This window comes from Limulus polyphemus, unplaced genomic scaffold, assembly GCF_000517525.1.
Source record: "Limulus polyphemus unplaced genomic scaffold, Limulus_polyphemus-2.1.2 Scaffold767, whole genome shotgun sequence".
In the NCBI taxonomy this organism is placed as follows: Eukaryota; Metazoa; Arthropoda; class Merostomata; order Xiphosura; family Limulidae; genus Limulus; species Limulus polyphemus.
In genome coordinates, this window is record NW_013666377.1 from 338,590 (window position 1) to 361,613 (window position 23,024).

General features: G+C 33.0%; 2 protein-coding genes across 2 annotated transcripts in view; one reads left to right on the forward strand and one right to left on the reverse strand.

The window, feature by feature from the left end:
- The window catches only part of LOC106460417 (E3 ubiquitin-protein ligase MARCH5-like), a 39,471-nt gene extending 28,932 nt beyond the window's left edge, over positions 1 to 10,539 (reverse strand). The window contains exons 1-2 of the mRNA XM_013920112.2: positions 10,430 to 10,539; positions 205 to 280 (exon numbers count right to left, since the gene is read on the reverse strand). Coding sequence (XP_013775566.2) covers positions 205 to 251 — 47 coding nt within the window. The 5' untranslated portion in view covers positions 252 to 280; positions 10,430 to 10,539. The remainder of the gene's footprint in view (positions 1 to 204; positions 281 to 10,429) is intronic.
- Positions 10,540 to 12,331: 1,792 nt separating this feature from the next.
- LOC106460418 (cytoplasmic polyadenylation element-binding protein 3-like) overlaps positions 12,332 to 23,024 on the forward strand; it is a gene marked incomplete at its 3' end in the record, with an annotated part of 85,339 nt that continues 74,646 nt past the window's right edge. The window contains exon 1 of the mRNA XM_013920113.2: positions 12,332 to 13,382. Coding sequence (XP_013775567.1) covers positions 12,435 to 13,382 — 948 coding nt within the window. The remainder of the gene's footprint in view (positions 13,383 to 23,024) is intronic.

Consider the following 23,024-nt stretch of genomic DNA (forward strand, 5'->3'; position numbering starts at 1 on the left):
TATTTCACCATTTTAATGGTTAGAAATGAATACAAGAATACTTATTTTCTATCAGCCATAGGACATGCATGTTCATAATGCACAGTGAGATAAATATTAAAAATCAAAACAAAAACAGTTGCTTGACAGGACACTGAAAATTATCAACATTCATCTACAATAACTTATAAAATTGCTTGAAGCATTGAATAAAAAATAACTTACCCATCTGCATCTCTTACTTGAACTGTATCATTATTTGGATCTTCCATTCCATTAGCAGGTAGAATATGTCTTGAAACTAAAAAAAAAAAAAGGTATAATTAATTTTTTCAGGACAAAGATACATCATCACATACTGGTTTTATGTATCCTTGCTACCTAAATTTTTTATAAGATACCCTTACTTAGATTAGTTTCAAATATAAGGAGTTTGACAAAGGTAAAATGCTCAAATTAAAAAATATATCAGAGTATTCAACTGTTTTTGCACAATAAATTGGTTTACTTGCTGACCATCTCTAGATCATCTTGGGTGAATTAACTGTGAACTCATTGACTCCAAAAGTTTATGTGATGCAAGCAAATGAAGTCAAACTAAAGAGCTAAGGCTAACCAACACTGTCAGTTATACTTCTAATCCATAGTTATAGTTACTTAGATGTGAACCAGTAAAGTTTAGTCACTTTACAACATGCTCCACTGAAGTAAATAAGAAGAAACTTGAGGAGCACTCAGTAGAGCGCATACCTCCACCATGCACTGTTATTCACATCTACCGAGATGGGTGTTGAAGAAAACACCCAGATGTACAAGGTAATGGGTAGGATGAAAACAAGACCCCTCCAATATGATAAACCATCCCGCCTGCACAGCTGCGAGAAGGAGCTGACAAGCTTGTTCAAAATGGCCAAGAAGAAGCCAGTTGTTCCATGGAAGCACAGCCTCAGGTTATAAATATGCCGAGCAAAGGAGCAAATCCCTCAACAAAAACATATGGCATGGAAGCCAGACAGTAGGGCAGAGTTCTAAAAAGTTATATTACCCAAGAGGGGCAAACTGGTGGGAGTAAAACACGTGCAACCTGAGTGGAGCAGGTACGACAACCTGTTGGGTGAAAAGGTTGAGTACTGCCTCGGAAGTCACAGGCACAACCAGGAATCCTGAGGAGAAGGAAGGAAACAAGAGAGAGGGGAAAAGGGTATGACAAAACCTTCTGATAGAACACCATGAAGCTCAACTTCGGAGAGAAAAGGGCTGCTCTGATGAACGAAATTAGCCAGATGAGCTACCCCAGTCCAGAATTCACAAGGCAGTCAGATGCTTGTAAACTCTGTTCTGTGGTATTGCAAAACTTATTAATATGTTGTAATGAACCAGAAAATGATGGTCCTAAGCAAATTTGGAACGAAGAAAAAATGACTGGAGTTTTTATTTGATGAGTGAAATGTTAGCCATTACAGAGTAAAGGCCATAACCTTGAAGTTTGAATGTGATGTTCTGGCTGATTATGGCTTATTTATGACACCTAATTTCATCATTTATATTTAAGTAGTATTATTTTCCTAATACTCTTTTTTTATTATTATTCAAATACATTTTTTTTCTATAATTTCAGGGGGAATACCCCCCTTGCTCCATTCTGCAGATGCCCATGTTTCGAACTCATATAAGTTTTTGTAGATAATTAAAATTAACAACAACAAAAAATCTGTAAAATTTGATTTATTTAAGTTTTAACAGATTGTACTCGAAGACATTATGACATTTGCAACATCAAATTGTGACAAAAACTGACATTTTCGGTTTAATTTTTCTAAAGTTAATTTAACTTAAAACTTTCATAAGTGATAATGTTAAATTTTACTATTTGTTGGTAATATATATTAAACTATAAATGTTCACACATTTGGGAAATAGTGCATAATTTTTGCTTCTTTAGGTTCAGGACATACTTCTTGATTCACTTACACTTGAGATAAATAATAACATTGTAATGAAAGTTGCTTTGTTTTGGAACTAGTTTTCTTTCGTTACCTGCAACTGTATTTCCAATAGATACTTCTCTGTACACAGTACCTATCCCTCATGTGTCTGCCTTTGAGATTTTGCACTTGCCACTAGCATTGAGTTATCTCCCACCTAAGACATGTGCATAACAATCACCATGTGACAATAGCCCTCCATGAAGAGGAGGGTAACATATTCTTTATGCACAGTATATCCCAATAAGCACTTGAAATTAATTTCGTTCTTAGGAGTGTAGAGTGGTAAGTATCTACTAGAAATATATTTTCAGGTAAGGGAAATGTAAACTTCCAAAATAATATACTCATCTCTCAGTACACAGTATCTAGAATCCCACACTGGGACCATTACAGTTGAAAAAAACCTAGATGAGCTCCTTTTGAAGAATTTGACTAAAGGGGGAAAGTCTAGGGAGTGTGATGCCCTATAGTGGGGTAATACTCAACGGAGACTGCATCCACGTCTTGCAGGGTATACTCTTTGCCCAGATGGAAATATGAAAGGAGGAAGGCAAAATGAGCTAATGTGTCTAAGGGGAGGAAAAAAAAAAACGACATAACAAATCAAACATTTGCACACAACAAGTTAGTTGGACTTAAGGTGTAGCGTGGAAGAATTGATCCTGATGGACAAAATGAAGAGAATATCTGGAGGGTGAGGTGGCTGGAATGTGTAAAAAGGCATCTAAAAGTCAAAATGGAACAGAAGGATGACAAGATACTGGTTGAAATATGACAGGTCAATAACAGAGTGCCAGTCCCCAGTCTTCTTGGGGATCACAAGAAGATAAAAGTAATAACAAAGAGCAGAGCTAAATACTCCTGATGGTGTTCATGGCCAAGAGATCTGAGACTACATCCTCAAAACACTGTAGATAAATGGGATCAGAGAAAGGAAACCAGAAAAGGGGGATAAAAAGGCTGTGGGTGAAAACCTGAAGAACCCAACTATCAGCTGAAAATGGAGACCAAAGGCTGGCAAAAGAGACAGATGGGCTTCCATGGGGCCAGATCTGATAGGGTGGTCATCGAGGAGACAAATTATGACCATGATAACAGAATATATGAGGATTGGAAGAAGAAGAAGAAGGCTTGGAAACTGGAGTGGGATAGGGAAATATGGTTTCAGCAGGCCTCAGGGCAGAAACAGAAGGGTGAGATTGAGAAAAATGAGAAACCAAAGTATACAATGAGGATTTATGCTTGTCCACCTTGGCCTGGATCTCCAGTGAGTCAGGAACACTCCAAAAGACCGAAGGGTGAAGAAATAGAGCCTGACAAAGATCACAGAGATAAGGGTGAGGGAGGAGTATATTAGCTAGGAGAGCATCTTGTCCCAACAAGACTAACACCAAAGGAATCAAGTATGGAGGTACAGAGCAGAAGAATTACATGCAAATGTGGTGAAAACAAGAGAACAGAACAAATCTTTCCAGAAAACCCCTTGAGAGAGCAATGAAATGTCTCAGAAACAGATGAAGTGATAAGAGCAAATACAGGTGGGTGGTAAGAAAGAAACGAAGGTGTGAAAATTAGGTACTGGAAAGGGAAATAGAAGTTAAGGGTTCCACCCCAAACAGGTAAAAGATATCCAAAGACTGGAAATCAAGGGATGAAAATGAAGAATGGCTAAAATTCAGGACAAGAGACAAGGCATGTTAGTATGAGTATGCAGTTGTTCAAGAAATGGGTCCACATGGACATTAATATCAGGTGAAGGAGGGAAGACAAAGTAAGCTTGAGTATCAGTTTCATGTAATACAGCACAAGAGAAACTGAAAGATACAGGGGACACAGAAAGAAATAACATATCTGCAAAATCATATCAAAGAAGAGAATAGAAGGGTAAAGATTTTCCTTCACAGATACAGCTGTCCCTACAGAAAAACCTGAGAAAATAACCAGTCAAAATCATTATGTGCTCATATACAAATTCGAAAGAAGAACTGTCAGTTAAATATATAAGAGGAGGAGGCCCAGTGTACATTAAAGAACCCACAACATGTTGAACAATGAGTATCAAGTCCTCCAAAGATAAAAAGCCACAATAGACAGGTCCTATGTGCAGAACATCATCATTATGGAACAAAGTGGAAGTTCATATCACCTGAGAAGTCATAATGGTGGGTAATCATGAATTCTTTTAAGTGAAATTAAAATACCACACTGGTTATGTGAAACATGAACACTAAACCAGGTAAACTTGAACAAAAATTAAAACAGTTGTAAACTATTGCAAACCTCAAGTAATTGATCAACAATTTTGAAATACACGCACTCTAGACAATGCCAAGGAAAAGAATGAAACTTAGTGGAGATACTGCAGAAGGTTTTGTCCCCCTCCTACTGCTGAAGGGCCATCGTCTGATCATGATGATGATATCAGGCACTAGTACAGTTCACGGAAAACTTGTGTTTTTAGGTGAGGAAGTAGCTCAAGACTAGTAAAATTAAATCTCATAGGCAGATATGCAAAGGAAATAAGCTATTCTGCGTGTGGAGGTAAAGCATCACAACCTTCCTTATGCTTCAATAAGTTTGACAAGCAATGACATAGATAATGCACAACTACCGAGAACGTGGTATTATAAAATTTTATGTATATGTAATACTATGATCTCTTGATTAGCTATCTCTCTATCAACCTCAAGCTGCTTTATAAGTGCTTAAGAGAGTTTAAAATTAATTATATCGTAAAGTCTCTGCACATCATTCTGTTCCATATACATATAATTTGTGCTTGTGAATTTGAATAAAGATTGTTTCATTGTGTTTTTTGTTAACTGGTGTCCTGTCTTTTTCTTTGTCAAACTCAGTCGAAGCCAGAGAATTCAAAATTATTTTGTAATAAATATTTTGTTGAATATCCTGTTAGTCTTTGAACCTACCCCACTGCTCTAAGGAAAATCATTTTGACCTGAATATACCACAGTAACATAGCATTATACCTAATTATTTATTAATCATTCTTCCTGAAATGTTTCCCGCACATATGAATAAGAAGGGAACATTCCATCATTCAAGGCTAACCTTGCACAATCACCTTTGAGAAAAGTAAAAATTTAAACCCACCCTTTATTTTTAAGGAAATCATAGATTCCCCTCTTGAACTCCTGTAAAGTCCTAACCTCCACTACTGCTGACAGAAACTCATTCCATAAATCAATCACCCTGTTTGAGAAATAAAACTGCCTTAACTATAGCCTAGCTTATCTTTTCCAAGTCTTACAATTTGTGTCCTCTAGCCCTATTACCTTCAGAATACAGAATAAAGAAATCAAAAGCTTTTAACTATATATTGATGCCCTGGATAATCTTTCAAATTGCAATAAATTTACAGTTTACCTTTCTTTTCTTAAGAGAATATAAGTTAAGCAATCTCAACCTATCCTCATAACCCTTCCATCCCAAAAATCATCTTAATATCTTTCCTCTAAACCCTTTCCAGTTTGTTTTTTGAATTTTTGCACAAAGCTACACAAGGGCTATCTGCGCTAGCCGTCCTTACTTTAGCAGTGTAAGACTAGAGGGAAGGCAGCTATTCATCACCACCCACCGCCAACTCTTTTACCAACGAATAGTGGGATTGACCGTCACATTATAATGCCCCCACGGCTGAAAGGGCGAGCATGTTCGGTGTGACAGGGAATTGAACCAGCTTCCCTCAGATTGCGAGTCGAGCGCCTTATCCACCTGGCCAATTTGAGATAAGAAGATTAAACCTGTACACATTATTCCCAGTGAGGCCTAACTATTAGTTTCTGTAGAGAGAATTTACTTTTTTGACTTGTAATCAACATGTCAAAACACTCTAAAATTCTATTAGTTTTACTATTAACAATAAAGCAATGGTTTGAGTGACTTTTCCACCACTAGGTCAAGATCCTTTTCTTAAGTTATGCCAATGTTAGAGTTACCATATTAAACAAGTGATCCACATTATAATAATCCAAATGCATTATGTTGCAGTTATAGTAATTAAACGTCATATACCAAGTATTTGTCACAAGTCATTCTGCAATACCGTGTTTTCATTGCATCTAGAAATACCATATGTATATAAACTTTATTAATTTAGTAATTGTGCCATAATGGTGTCTTTAATGTAAATAAGAAAAATGCAGAGACTCTAGGACTGATCCCCTGAGACATTCCACTAGTAACAAGGGTCCAGTATGATTGGACTCCATTAATCACAAACCTTTGCTTTCTCTTATTCAACTACCTTACAATCCAATTAATTAGTCTTTCCCTAACCCCTACCAATGTGATTTTCTTAGCTAATCTTTTACATGACAGGTTTTCCAAGTATTTTTGAAATCTAAGTACACCAACTATGCACCTTTTCTCTTATCTTGAGCTAATCTTTTACATGACAGGTTTCCAAGTATTTTTGAAATCTAAGTACACCAACTATGCACCTTTTCCCTTATCTTGATAACAAATAACATCCTTGAAAACAGATTAGTAAAGCAAGATTTCTTTTTGTCGTAAGCCTTCTTTTACCAGATTCTCTAGAATTTTCCCACTATACTAAATCTACCAGGCCTGCAATTTCCAGGGTAATTCTTATCACCTCCTTTCAAAATAGGAGTAATATAAGCAACTTTCCAGTCCTCAAACACATGCTAACTGTTGTAAACCAAAAATGGGAGCTTTGCATATCTGATCTTTGATCTTTAAAATCCTAGGGAAGATAATGTCTGATACTGGTGCTTTATCTACTTTTAATCTCTCAATCTTTTTTACTTACCACCAATATATTAATATCTACATGATTCAGGTCAATTATAATATTTCTTACAGAATACTCAGGATCAGGAATATTGATATCTCCTTGAAAAACACAGAACATTTAAAAGTTCAAACATCTCATAGTCTTCAACAAAAAACCTTGCTACCAGTATTCTTTAAGGGTTAAATCTTCATTCTAAGATTTTGCTTACCTTTAAGATATTATACAACTCTCGTAACACATCTTCATTAATGATTAACTATAAATCTAAAATAGAATCCCCTTTTGTTAGCTCTTGGACCATTGAGTACAGAAAACCACCATGAATCACTCTGACGAAATCTAATCTCTTTCCCTCTTCATTTGACTGCATCTAATCCCAATTAATGCATCAAAATTTAAAGACTCTCATGACAATTGCAACATTATTCTTTATTATTAACACTCCTGATCTCGTTATACAATCTCTCACTGATATCATCTGTGTGATATAGTGACCTACAACAACTGCCAATTAAAATTTTTCTACCCTCAAAAACACTAAATTGTATTTCATATAGATTCTTTTTTATATCTTTAGTCTTAAAAGACTAAAGCTCATCCATTTAGAAAGCCACTCCACCTCCTCTTTTAAAACATAACCTATGTACAACCAGAGACCATTAGGTCATTCAAGGCTGTACTTGCACACTCATCTTAAGGAAGCAAAAATAAAAACCCACCCTTTACTTTTCAGAAAATCAATGATTCCCCTGTTCCACGCCTGTAAAGTGTTGGCTTCCACCACTGCCAATGGCAACTCACAATCCACAAGTCAATCACCTTGTTTGAAAGATAATTTTAATCTATCTTTAAATGAAGCCTAGCTTATTTTTTCCAAGTCTTAAAATTGCATCCTGTTACCTTAAGAATATGACAAAAAGAAATTGGAGACCCTAATCTTATTCATCCTACAAACAATTATGTTATAATAAGCTAAAAGAAGATGTAGGAAAGATATGAGAAATTTTTAAACTTGAATTGCTTGGTGTATTTAAAAAAAAGGTGCCATAAAGATTATCTGTCACGAGACAGCTGAGTTTTTCAATGTTCTCTTCTATTTTCACATGAGAGGACATTATAATATTCCTAAAACAGAACATCTTATGGAAAATATTGAAACTGACTTGAATCATCTGAACATTAAGTTGAACATTATGGTGGCAAAAAAAAAAGGGCTTAGAGATAAACATAAAGCACAAGGACCAGAGATTGTTCTTTTGAGGCTTTTTATATGGGATCAAAATGTAAGCCTTTCTCTTTCATATTTTGGTATGTCAATAGCCAGTAGCAGAACCCATAGAGGAAGTTATGATTTTACTAAAAGACAACTTCAGATCAGCCAACCTAGATACGATTACCAAGAGCTTCTTGAACTAGCCATAACATCATGCATGATGGGCAGCCAAGGCATTATATGCCCTCAAAATCTGGATGTTTATGGGACAGTTTAAACTCAGTGGCCCAGACTTCTTCAGATGCCTTGAAATTCCATCTAGATTTCTGGATTACGACCCTGAGTTATGGAAGCTCAGGGAGAGACACTACAGAGAGTTCAACACTTGAATGTGGTAAATGAAAATACTAAAAGGGGTGTGGCCCTTATTAAGGAGTAGAACGCCATCATAGCAAAGAACAACAGAAACAAATCCTCCTTCAAATTCTGCAGGTTTATAAAAGATGCATTCCTAACATCAAAAAGAAAACAATAACAATGCAAATGTGACTAACCACATCAAAATCATATGCTATAATACATGCAAGAAAATAAGAACATACTTTAAGTAATCATTTATAATATATATATATATGTTTTCATATTATATAATACATACAGTTCCAGACCACTGTAGTCTAGAATTTTAACCTCACTGAGCAACCTTTAAATATAGTCCATAATGAATGAAGTTTGACATTTAATGTTTTTTGTTGTACACTGGAACAAAACTAAGGGGTGATAGCTTTAGAATTTTTAACCTAAAAATTTTACCTGCAAATAAGGACCACCCTAATGTTTAACATACCTAGGAACCCTCTAAATTATAAATAGCACGCCTGAAAAAATTAATCTTAGCACAACAGTACACATGTCACAAAAGCCATTGAGGCAGAAGTCTGTTGCAAGAAGGGTATGAGGTGATTATATTGAAGTTTCCAAGACTTTCTAGAAGATTGATAGGATAATTAAATACTGTATGAAATGTTATTACTTTGCTCTCAATGTATTCATATTCAAATCTGTTTTAATATCATACATGTAACTGGATTCAAGCCACCTATTAATAATAGCTGACCAAGGTAACTGTGTTTTAATATTGTAAACCAAAATATATCCAAAATATGTATGTGCATTTACTTGAATGTACAAGTTCAAGAGAATGATTCTCACTGGTAATGGTCATTGGACAATCTTTGTTTCACAGCTTCCTTTTGTTAATGATTATACTAATTTGCTATGGTATTTCTAAGAACCGTTTGTACTTTTAACTTTAGGTTAGTCTTTACTGTATACAATGTAACTACATCAAAAACTAGAAAAAAAACCTCAACCCTGTTTGAATATAAATCATTAAATGCAAATTTAAATGTTCATAGTATTTATTATTAGAACATTTTCTGCCTTATATTATAAAGTTAGTATGAATATGATGAAATAACAACAAATTAATAATATTTTGATCATTGTCATGATTTTCATTTTTAGTTACTTGCCTGATCATTACAGAAGAATTTAACATTGGAATGTTGTATTCGACTGTTATACTGTTTTAGTTAAGTACTTACACTATAAAATAGTTAACCTCCATTAAACGTTAAGTGAATGGTAGTTAATCTTAGCTGTTTTCACATATCACTATTAGTATTACTAGTACTATTTAGACTAGAGCTGACATTATATAGCATGAACACAGTGTAAGTTACATCACAAGAACTAACACAGATTATGTACACTATTAATATTATTTGTACGTCTAGTACTGTTGTGAAGTAAAAATAATACTAATACTGTAGTCTATTGTAATAACACATGTATATCAGAGCAAGTCTGGCAGACCAGGCAACAGCCAGACCAGTATTTTGTCACATTAGCTGTACGGCTTTTTAAACTTTAACTTGCATTTAAAAATTATTTCTATGTAAATAGATACTTATACTATAGCAGTATGGATGAATCAGTATAACAGTGCATAGTAAATTAGATGTGTAATCTCCAAGCGTACATACTTGTGCTAGCTTATAGATATGGTGAGTATAACTTATAAGTGCCAGTAAACACCCGTTTTTGTGAATCATAAACAAGTTCTTACAAATGATTAATAATAATAGTACTTTCAATACATTATAGTAAAACTAAAAGTAGCACAAAATGTAATCTCAGAACACCTATTTTTCAAAATGTTCCTGAGGATAGGAGGCATGCTTTGCATGCTAAAGTGTGTTTTGCACACTATTCTGAGTTGCCTAACCAATCCAAAATTTTCCTCCACCCCTGTAACTATTAAAAATTATTATTGTAATTTATACTAGTTTTACTACTACTACTAGTAACGTCCTTACATTAGTTAATAAGTAATAAATTATTAACATATATGATATATGTAATCCAGCAAAGAAAAAAATGTAATCAGAATTCAAGTAAAAAACTTACGAATACACTGTAAGTGTAACTTTTAATTACTGATAATCCGTAAATCTTGAAAAATATAGACTTAGGCTTAGGTAGCTCTAAAATTATATTTTATATAACGTTACGTATAAGCTAAAACTCTCCCCTAGTGACGACTCTTTAAAACATATTTTTACCATTTTATATATTTGTGTCTAATATTTCACAAAGTAGGAAGATAATAGGTTATTTTTATAATACAAATTAACGTTCGCCGTTAAAAGATTCTAAGAATAATATAATTAATCACTTCAAATATCCAGTCATAAGATATTAAAATATTATAAAATGTTTAATAAACGTCAAAATAATTAGTATTAATACAATCCATCTCTTTTTGATTTGTTTTTATCTCACTCCGAAATTCGATATTGCTAAAGAAAATAGTTTCACAAACTCTTCACTAGGAGATTTTGAAGAAAGTAGGGATAGTTTTTTTACTGTTTCCTTCTTGTATTAATTTAGCATTGGCATTTCTCTCAGACTTAGTCATGTCATAGCAGCATTAATATGTTTATGTAGATCATCGTCCCAAGCTCAATTTGTAATAACAAGCTCCTCATAATTTCTCTCTTAACTCTTCCTTCTCCAGGAAGTACTCTTATTTGTCTATCATTAACAGATTCCCATTCATTATTGTTTTTCATTTGTTTCGTATTGATTCGCTGTTCTAGTCTAGCACCAGTCTTAATATTTAGGTAATTCTTGTAGTTTAAGTCTAATGTCTTGTAGTTTAAGATTTCTACCCAAGTCTTGTTTATAAGTAATACCACAAAATTTTGTGAATTTCGCGTAATTTAAAGCTAATAATTTGTTATTATGTATTATGACAAGTATTTTTTCCCAAAACCGCTTTCTCTAAAATCGTCAATTCACTGACCCATAGTTTCCTCAATGTTTACGTTACAGATGAGTTTCTTGTTATTCACATCTTTTTTTTTGTTATTGTTTAATTCTTCAGTAAAAATTTTCTATGACAGGAGTCTCATTTTTTAGAATTAATTGTTGTTTCAATATCAATTTCAATTAATTTTTTTACAAGTTACAGCTTTTACACTAATTTAAGGAAAAATATTTTTATAACAGGTACGAAATGTACTTGAGAATGATTGTACTAGTGATCAAAACGTTGTACCTGTTCTAAAATATATTCTTCCTTACTGTAAAAAAATTAAAATGCAATAAAATAATACTTATACTTAGTAAATAAACTCAAACGGATCTACAATTTTAAATTTGTTGTAACAATACCTTGCATCTTTCTTCTAGCAGGCCACCAATCACTTATTATCACGTTAGCCTATATGTACAATTATACACAGACTTTTCTCTACGTTAAAATAATTTTATTTGCTAGCTTTCGGTCCTCTTACTGGAGCTTTCAACAGGCAATAATGTACTGATAGAGCTAGACTCGACACATGAAAATAGTATGTCATTAACAACCCTAAAAACATTATTTATACGTTTGAGTGTCACACTGTCAGAAAAATTGTCTCTTAAAAAAATATGTCTATATCTTTTACGTAGCTTTACTAAACCTTGAAATTTTATCAAATTTGTGATATACCAAAAGTAACGTATCAGATATATGCATAATTATTTTGTTATGCCCTCCCCCCACTCGGTGGCTAAATGGTAATTCTCAGGGCTTATAGATCATTGTGTAACTTTGTCTTTATAACAAACAAGCAAATTAGAGTTATGCCATCAAAGAAAAATTAAATAACAACAACCTAATTAAAAAAATTATTATAGTAATACAATTTTATTTGATAAATATATATGTAAAGCTTTCAGCGAGATTTTTACTAGAGGACGCTTTAATCGTATTTTACATGATAAGGGAAAGAGGACTACCGGCTTTCGCAGTCCGTGCTGGTTGCCGACAGCTGGTGGTGTCAACGTAGAGAGAAAGTCTGAATCATCCTAACTAAACTGAACCAGCACTAGTAACTAGTAGTATATGTAATTTAATTTATACCTAATGGGGGATTATAGCTTCGGCGTCTCATCCAGTGTAAGAACGTTGTCTCCTGTGGAATTCCAGACAAATTCTAACAGCACTTCACTGTTTTTTCCTGCTGAAACGATTACAAATACCATGCAAGATGAACTGCTGCTGGAAAAGACCACCGCTACCAAGCAGTCTCGAACGCAAACTCAGCAGTTGTCGACAAATAACGATGTTACAACAAATGGTGAACAGAGTTTAGATGAACTGAGAAAAACGAAAACCGAAGAATCAGGAACTGTTGTAAATGGACAGAGCGAGAAAAAAACGCCAGAAACATCAACAGCTGGAAATGGAACTGTAAGTTCACCCTTGCAACTGAACTTCTCAGATCCCACTCCAGGCACGGCCATCACAACATCTTCACCTAACTTTTGGTCTTCTGTGGCGTCAGATGACACATTTATACAAGGTATTCCAGCAGTTAATGGAACTTTGTCGTTTCAAAACTTTACTTCCACTCCTAATGTAAATCCTATGTTCAGTGCAGGCCTTGGACCGCAGCTTAATATACCTCAGCAACATCCTCCACAGAGAAGGGCTATTATTGGTGCTCATAACTTTGGACAGCCAAGGCATCAACCACAGCCACAGGCAAATTTATTTAAAACATATTCTAACTGGAATAATCCCTCACAGACTACTTGGTCTGCACCTCAGACTCAAAATACTTTGTCTCCATGGAATACCATGAAATTGGCTACGCAGAAACGATCTGTGCCAAATTTAAGTCCAATTTCCCCACTGAAGAAAAATCCACCTTCTGTTGGGCCTCACTCGATGGTGATATCACCGTCCAAATTCCGCAGAAGTACATCATTGCCACTTGGAAAACCATTCCCAAATAATATTGGAGGAAATCAATGTTTTGAAATGACAGGTGAAGATGGAAGAGATGGAAACATAAGATTACCATTTCAGGTGAGACTCTATTAATTTCTAAGATTTAAATAATGTGTGATAGCTGAAACTGAAAGTCATTTGAGAGTGAAATTTATGTTGTACATTAAACTGTTTAAAATATTTTTAGACATTACATAAAAGTATTACAGTATTGTTTAGAGATGATAAACTGTAATTTTTTATTGTAATTCAGTTGTGTTTTGAAAGTTCTTAAAACATTGTGAAGCCTAAAAATGGTGACTGAAAGACATTCAGCACATTGAGGTTACTCGTAATGCACCATTATAATTTCTTTATTTACATTTGTTCCTTCAAGGCTGTTGCTGTACACTGATTCATGAAAAGAAGTACAAATTTAAATAAACCCTTCATTTTTCAAGAACTCGTCTATTCTCCTTTTTAAACTCGTAGAAAAGAGCACTACATTGATGGTTTGAATGTTTTATATACCAGTGTGGTAAGATCCTTTTTTTTTTCAGTCATGCTACTGAATTAGACCCCATATTCCCATCTGTATTATGTGACCCAAATGCATTACCTTGTATTTACTACAGTTAAAAGTCATTTTCCAACTATTTGTCAAACTTACCAATTGATCCAAGTCATTCTGTAATGCCCCAAAATCTTCAGTACAATTGGACATTTCAAATTCTTTAATGTCTTCAACAAATTTTCCCTAATTATGTACTTATCAATATTATTAATGTAAATTAGAAAAAATCAAAAGCCCAAGCACTGACCCATGAAGAACATCACAGGTAACTAGAGCTGGGCAATTAATGGAATTTGTTAATTAATTAATTGCTGGGACTTATTAATTGATTACATTTAACTAAAGGGTTAACCTTATGAGGTAACTAAAAACAAAATAAGAACTTAACACTACTATTTGGGTTTATATGCTCACAATGGGCAGAGCACCGATAACCTATTGAGTAACTTTGTGCTTACTAACATACTATCGCAATGGCAATATATATCAATTACTTGGATAGTTGTAATACTTAGAAACCATAATTTTGATTAGTTGATTGTTTTTTATATTAATTGATTAATCATAAATTCAATTACTGGATAATTGGAATGATCAAACATTAATAATCAGAAACACTAGTTAATCATTTTCATGATATAAATCAATTTAATCATAATTTTAATCAATTTATTCTTTTATGTGGCACTAATCAATTTAATTCGATGCTCATTGGTAATGAATCAAGTTAATTGCCAAGCTCTACTAGTAACATAGGCCTAGTTTGACTGTGTTCTATTAATAACAACTTTTTGCTTTCTCTCACCTAGTTACCATATAATCCAATTAACTGGTCTGAACCCAACCCCTACTGATGTGATTTTCTTAGCTAATTTTCTATGTGCCATCAAAGGTCTTATCAAGAACTTTTGAAAAATCTAAATACTTCAAATCCATACCCTTTCTATCGGAAAACAAAACAAAAAACTTAATTTCAACGATCTTATAGCCCTAACATTATATAACAAAGCATACAGACAACAAGGGACCATTTGGACCTTCTACAGTGCCCTTGCATACCCACCTTTTATTTTTCACGAAATCAAATATTCTCTTTTTAAGTTCCTGTAAAATGTTGGCCTCCACTACTGCTGATGCAACTCGGTCACCTTGTTAGAAATATATATCTGTCTTAACTGGAGCCTAATCCAGCTTTTCCAAATCTTAAACTGGTGTTACCTTCAGAATATAGCACAAACAAGTGAGAACCTTTGGTCCTGTCAGTTCTGTGAATCATCTTGTACAGTTCAGTGATATCACTTCTTACCCATCTTTTCTGAAGAGAAAATAAGCAAAGAGATTTTAAATTAGTTAAGTCTTCCATCCTAATATCATCATAGTAGCCCTCTTTTGAACCTGTAAGTTAATATTCTTTCTTAGATATGGAATTGTTAGCATCCTTTAAGGGTTCACTCCCCACATTAACATTTTGCTTGCTATTTAATCTAACAAAGAACCCTGAGATACACTGCTTGTACCATTAATTCACTGTAATTTCATCTCATCATGACTTTTTACCACCTAACCAACTGTCACTACATCCAGCCAGCTAACCTTGGGTCCCAAGAGATGCAGTCTCCCTCAAAACTGTGTCTTAAATGGTAACTTATCAAAAAAATGTCCTTAATATACAAATATATCTGATCCATTGCTAACATAAGTTTGGATTAAATGTAACATTTATAAAGAAAGTTATGAAAGTTATAAGATACACCATGTCTAAATCTCTGCTATTTGTGATAACATGAAACTTGTCTAAATGATATTGTAGAATTTCTTTAATTGTAGACTCTAATAATTTCCTAACCACTGAAGTAAAAACAACTGACCAGTAATTACTTGGACATTGTATTTCTTTTGTTTAAATATCATGAATTAATTCAGTTGAATATTTAGCTGTGTTACAAAGAATAGTACTTATAAAGAAAACAATGGACCATTCAATGTTCCTTCAAGGATTTTCCTGTATACCCACCTTCAAGAAAAAACAACTAAAATTAAAAACCACCCTTTATTTTACATGAAATCATTGATTCCTCTCTTAAACTTTTTTATCTTTAAGATAGTGCCCTCCAATACTGCTGACAGTTGCTCATTCTATCATAAGTTTATCACTCTCTTAGAAAAATAAAACTGTTCTTGGATCTTTCTTTTTTTAATTAAGAACATGATGGTTATTGTAATTTTTAATAGGGCATAAAAATGGTGGACATGTATACATTTCTGTATCATGAGTAGTTTTGGTTATTTTACAACAGGAATAATATCAATTTTCTGTAAGTACTGTAGAAATGGACTGTTTCAAACCACACATGAATTAACTTGTATCTTCCCCAGTTACCAATACCAATATAATGTGTTCCAAACAGAGTATAAAACAAAGAGTATTTGTACTACTATCTTCATTCCCCTCAGTTGCTTATCTTAAGTCTGAAGGCTTATAAGCTAGAAACTTGGTTTCAATACCTGTGGTTGGTACAGCACAGAGCACATTGTGTGGCTCTGTGCTTTACAGCAAACAATCTACTATCTTCAACCAAACTACTTGCACCCTCTCCACAAATTACTGAATCTGGTACATAATTGGTAAGCTCTAGTCCTTGCTTCATTTTCATTTGTGAATTTTATACTACTTATACTAGAGGTTGATATTTATTTGATAGTTACTTGGGACAGATAAAATTGATTTGTTTTGTTAGCCTTGGTTTAACATTTTGTGTTGGAGTAAACCTAACATTTTCCTTCTTTTCTATTACAATTGATATCTTATCCTTAAAATTTTCAATTTCAGTACCTGACTTTATAACTTCCTTACTTTTTAATTGGATAAACAACTTTTGTGCTTAGGTATGACCTAGATAAGGTCAAATGGCCTTATTCCACCATGCCTTGACTATTAACTTCAACAATCCTTCCCACATCAAATTTACATATTTCACCACATCATTAATTGACTTTACCTTATTTTTTTTAATTACAATTAGGTATATGAATGTGAAAGGCTACTTACATTATGCGTGTTGTTTTGGTTTGTGGAAAGGCGAATTACTTCAGTAGATAAAATATCATTTTCTCACTTTACTTGTGATCTTTAGGCATGCCAATATTAATTCTCTTTGTTGATTTGACTCTACACACAGGTGTGTTTTTTTTGAGGTTTGTTCTTGTTAATGAGGGAGAAATAAACTTATTAATATAAACTATGTTTTAAAAGTTGCCAAATATATATTTTTCTTGTTGAAATGGGTCCTAATTTGAACAATTATGTAGGTACTGTAATACATACCTTAAACTTTGTTAAACTCTTTCTAGAACAACATTATAAATTTAAATAGGGAATGGTATCAGTATAACTGTATTGTGGCAGTTGAAATCTAGCACTCCATTTGATACAGCAGGATAAAAACCACATGATGAAAGGCCTTGCTGTTGTACTTATCTATGTGATACAGTGTTGTTTTTCTTCAGTCTTATAACCAACTTGCTGTGTCTTAATAAAACGATTTGTATAGAACATGCATGAAGAGGGGTTTGTTTCATAGGTAAATTTCTGACAGAGGTGTCATATACAATTATTATTCATTTTAAACATCAAACATCGAAGTAGTAAATGCTTTATCCAAGATCCTATATGGGTTGTTTTTTATAGCAATTGTTGTTGTTTTAGAAAGGCTTTCTTTCTAATTGAGTTCTACTAGTATCTATCTGTAGAAACTTTGAGATTGAAGTGATGAAGGTCATTGTCAGTTTATAAAAAACCAGGTTGCATGCCATTAGTTCCCCATGATGATGTCAAATGTTTAGAGTTCTCTTCCAGCTAGGATCACTTTAGAAGTTTGTTACAAGCCTACCTTGATTAGCAGATAATGTTATATAGCATAACTCTATGACTTTGGATAATCCATATTCTAGTTGAAATCCAAGTAATCTTTGCATCTAATACACGACCCAAACTGAAATTCTGTTTTGATGTTCAAGAAAACTTCTTGAGAAATGAAGAAAACATTTATATTTACAGCCTGTTTTTGAGAGCATGCATTTGTATATGAAGTAACAAATATTCCTTTTACTTCTATATGTTTGTAAGTTTTTGCTCTGTGTACTTACCTGTGTGTTGTACATCTATTAAAGTTCTTACGGACACGTATACGAGATACATAAAATGTTGAAATTAAGATATAAAATATTTACTCAACATTTAAAATAAATGTATTCATTATTGTTGTGTCATTCAAACATATAAGACAGTGTTCTTCGTTACATAACTTACCTCTTAACCCGTTAATAGTTGAGAATATTTTGGTATAGTGTAAACTAAATTATATTAAATATTGTTTTAATAATAATCTTATCATAATTTGACAGAAGTGTATCAAATTTATAATAAAACCTAACAATAAGAAAATTAATCTGTATATATGAATCATTTACTAGTTTATTCAACCATGTTTTGAAAAATACATTAATGTTGATTTATTTAACTTGATCACATAAACTACAACATAACTGAAATATTCTAAAAAGTATGTTGGTTGTTCAGTTTTGTTATGTAACAAAATATCAGGAGAGCCTCCAGTGTAGTAACTGTTCTTACGTTATTGGATTATTACTTGTATCTGCTGCCAATAAAAATGTCTTTCTTTTTTTTAATTTTTTTCACATTTCCTTTTCCATTGTATGTTATTCTAAGTATATGCATTGATTTTCTTCACTATGAGAAATTTCCAGGTGGAACTGAAATAGGCACACACACACACAAGGCAGGAGTTTACAGTGCTTAGTTTGGTCTGTCGATTGATCTAAAAATATGTAATCAGACATAATATAAGTTTTGATATCAAATATTAATAACTGTTCTGTGCATAAAATGCACTGTTACAGTTCAGTTGTATTGGTAATTTTTGGTTGAACAATTTGTTTTTAACTGCAAGAAGTTGTTTTGTGTATGTGTAATTTTTTAACTTATTTTTCATAGTTTACAGTAACATTTTTATGCACTTTTTTATTTTTGTATTATTTACCCAACAAATGGTATACCTATTAAATTCTGTCTTTGTATGATGGTATTATGGCACTTTTTACGTGCTAAACAATGTAATAAAGAGAATACAAAAATAATATATAGAAATTTTTTTAAGATACTCTTCTTAATAAATGATAAATGTTAAAGTGTTAAGATTTATCTAGAACTATTTTCATACAGAACAGTAAGATTTCAAAACCGGTAATACACCATCATCAAGTACACGAGGAGAAAAAATAACATACCTTAACTAATATAAATAAAATTATAATTAAAGTTGTAAAAATATTAACTTCAACAGATGTACTTGTGTAATAATTAATAGTTAGTTTTATCTATTCATTATTCAGGTGTATGTACGTAACTAAAATGGATGTGGAAATGAGAAGGAACTTAAAAATATATAATTATATTTTTGATTTAACTTTGATAAAATCATTTGTTTATTTACCAGTTATATGCATGGTTTTCAATCAGATTATTCATTCAAGCAATATAGAAATTATATATATTTTATCAGTTTTGATTAGAGTCAATAACTTATTACATGTAGTATTACAACCATAATATGTTAACATTAAAGACAGCTGATAAGTAAAAGATATAATTTTAATCTGGTGCATTTAGTTAATGTAAAATTATGAGAACCAATATATCAAGTGACCGAAAGGTACTTCATCAAATATTGCTGACCAATCAAATCAATCATGAGATTGGAACCATTTCACTATCAAGTATTACACACCAATCAGGTGTTTTAAAATTTCCAATATGTCTTCTAGTGTCAGTCATAGAAGCTTATTTCACCATCAGCTATGATTAGTCAAATGTTTGAAAGCTATATCACCATCAGCTATTTGTTAGTGTGATTTGTACCTGGTTCATATGATGCTGTGTTTTCCTCCTTCTACTGGGGAATTTTTAAACTTGGATGTTCTTGTACCATATAATTCATGTGAGGTGAAGACGTGTAACTTTAATGAAAGACAAAGAAATAATATTAGTTTTATAAAATATGCAAAATAATGTAAAATACTTAATGAAATATAGTGTGGACTGAAAAAGAAACCCTGAATAATTGGAAAAATGGAATTGTTATTCCACTTCTTACTTGAGTCAGTGTTCAAATTGAAGAGGTATTTGCCTACTTTTAGTATCTGCCAAAATAATGTCGAGAATTCTACCCAACTGGGTGAAAGAAGCTGCCAAGACCAGAACAAGCAGTTTTTCTATCAGGATGGTCTTGCTGTGAACAGATTTTTTACTTTAAGACAGATAATCAAGAAATCTCTTGTATAACAGAGATGTTTAATAATTGATCATATTGACTTTAGAAAGGCTTTTGACAGTTTGTATGGTATATCTGAGAATGTTTATACAAAGACAGTGCCTGTGCAGTTATAACTGGACTGGGGATTGGTGTGGAGTTATCAGGTGTTAGGCAAAGCTGCACCTTATCTCCATTGTTGTTTTCCACAACACTTGACTGTTGACAAAACTGTTGCCAGGTGCTATGGTATATCTGAGAATGTTTATACAAAGACAGTGTCTGTGCAGTTATAACTGGACTGGGGATTGGTGTGGAGTTATCAAGTGTTAGGCAAAGCTGCACCTTATCTCCATTGTTGTTTTCCACAACACTTGACTGTTGACAAAACGGGAAATCTCGTGTATGACAACATCTACCCCAGTAGTGACAGGAGTGAAATGGACAAATGTTGAGTACTTGCATGATTTGGACTTTGCAAATGATATTGTTACATTGGATTCATCCTTTTGGCATTGCAGAAACAACAGCAAACATAGAAACAGAAGCTAGTAAGGTTGGTCTCACTATTAATGTAGACAAAACAAATGTTATGAAGATTAGAATATAGTCAGATGAAACAAGAATTCTGATAGAAGGTAAGTCAATAGAACAGATTCAGGAGTTTTATCTTGAAAGGATTGTATCAAATGATAGAAAATGTACCAAGGAAGATAGAATACAAATAGGTAAAGCAAGCTCTGCATTTGAAAACTGTAACAACATTTGGAGAATAAGGGATTCAATTTCAGACAAAAGTGAAGTATTAAGTTGTATTATCAATAATGTTATATGTATGTACAAACATGGATGCTGACTGTGGTAGATTAAAAAAAAATAGAAGTTTTCTACTATAGATGATTAAAGAAAATTCTCCATATATATTATGAATGGATATAGTCAAAAATGAGGAAGTGCATAGGAGGACTGAACAATGACCCCTTAAATCAGTCATCAAGGAGAGATTATCAAATTGGGTCAGACTTTTATACTATATGGCAACAGTAGAAGAGCACAGCAGGGTTTGTGTGGTTGTTGGAAGGTAGAAAACACAAGAGAGGAAAACCACAGATGAACTGGAAGATAACTGTCCAGAAGAAAACTAGTATGCCAGATCAACATTGGAGGAACTGGAAGATAACTGTCCAGAAGAAAACTAGTATGCCAGATCAACATTGGAGGAACTGGAAGATAACTGTCCAGAAGAAAACTAGTATGCCAGATCAACATTGGAGGAACTGGAAGAGAACTGTCCAGAAGAAAACTAGTATGCCAGATCAACATTGGAGGAACTGGAAGAAAACTGTCCAGAAGAAAACTAGTATGCCAGACCAACATTGAAGGAACTATAACATATAGGACAAATGGAGTTTAGGGGTTACCTGATACCCCAATAATGATGTGGGAAGGACTTGAACTGAACTTTTCCACTTAGTTTGTTTTTTTATGTATTATTAAAACCTACTCTACTATAACATGCAACATTTTATGGAAATCAATAAAACTATTCATAAGCACATAAAAACGACAGAAATTAAAGCTATACATATCAACTTTCCCTTAACTCACTGAAGATTTTCCTTTTCTGAACATGTTTTCTGGGATGCATCTTTTCTCTTGTTTCTGTAATTGGATTCCTTACTTTTCTGGATCATCTCTACCTTTCAGGGGATGAGTTCAGTAGATGTGTTTCCAGTTTTGGACATTTGTAAAATTTATTCAAGAGGAAAGCTGAAAATCGTATAAAAAGTAAGAGTGAGACTATTATTTTGTGTTAAGCAGTATTAATTACAAAACAAGTTTCGCTTTGGTTCAAGTCTGTTGACAACTAGGAGAAGTAAATAAATATGAAGCCCAATCTATCAATTGATTCACCAACTGTCACAGAGGTATTTTGGTTTTGGGGATTTTTACCCCTTGTCAGTAACCCTGGGCATAGGAAAATCAATAACGGAAGATCAGACTTCTTATAGGAAAATGTTTAGTGTCTAAAACAGCTTATCTGTTTAATAATTTCAAATAATAAATTAGTAACATCACTGCTACGTATTTTTCTAATATTATATAAACATAGGTTCATAGGGGTGAGTAAAAGACAACTAAAACACCATAAATATTAGTATTGAAAGTGTTATGATGTTAGCAAAAGGACATAAATAATTTGTCGCAAGGTGAATATTTAAAATTGTTAGGTTGATCCCCTCGTTTTTCTATTTACCATTACAAGGTTATTTTTGTGGAAATGGTGGAAGTTACTATAGAGAAAGTTTAACATTATTTTAAACCTCGATCTTGAATGTAAGAAATGTGTTCAGCCTGTAAAATATGAGGCTTTTGGTAATTTTTGATAAAATATAATCTGATTGACACATGCAAGTCAATGCATTATCTACTGTCCCACCTACAGCTACGGCAAGTCGACAATAATGGCACTCGTAACACGGTAATCTTTAAGGCGTTCATTGATTGAACTGTTCTTGACGTCACTTATGACGTAAATATATGTCGTATGAAATTGTTAACACATGAGAAAGCAATTCGTGCAGCTAACGTTTATTATAGTAATATAAAAAAAAAACTTGTATGAACGTTGATTTCAGTGGTATAATGTTTGTTAGTTGTTTAAATGTATAAGATAATAACCTTGGCTAATATGCATGCATAATTATACGTTCGACTGTCACTTGCTTTTAGAAATATTGTATTGATAGATCAAGTTACATGTTTCTATAAATAGCGTGTGTGATCTTGCAGAAAGGCAATTTAAAAAATTGAAATAGTAGATTATGTACATCTTTC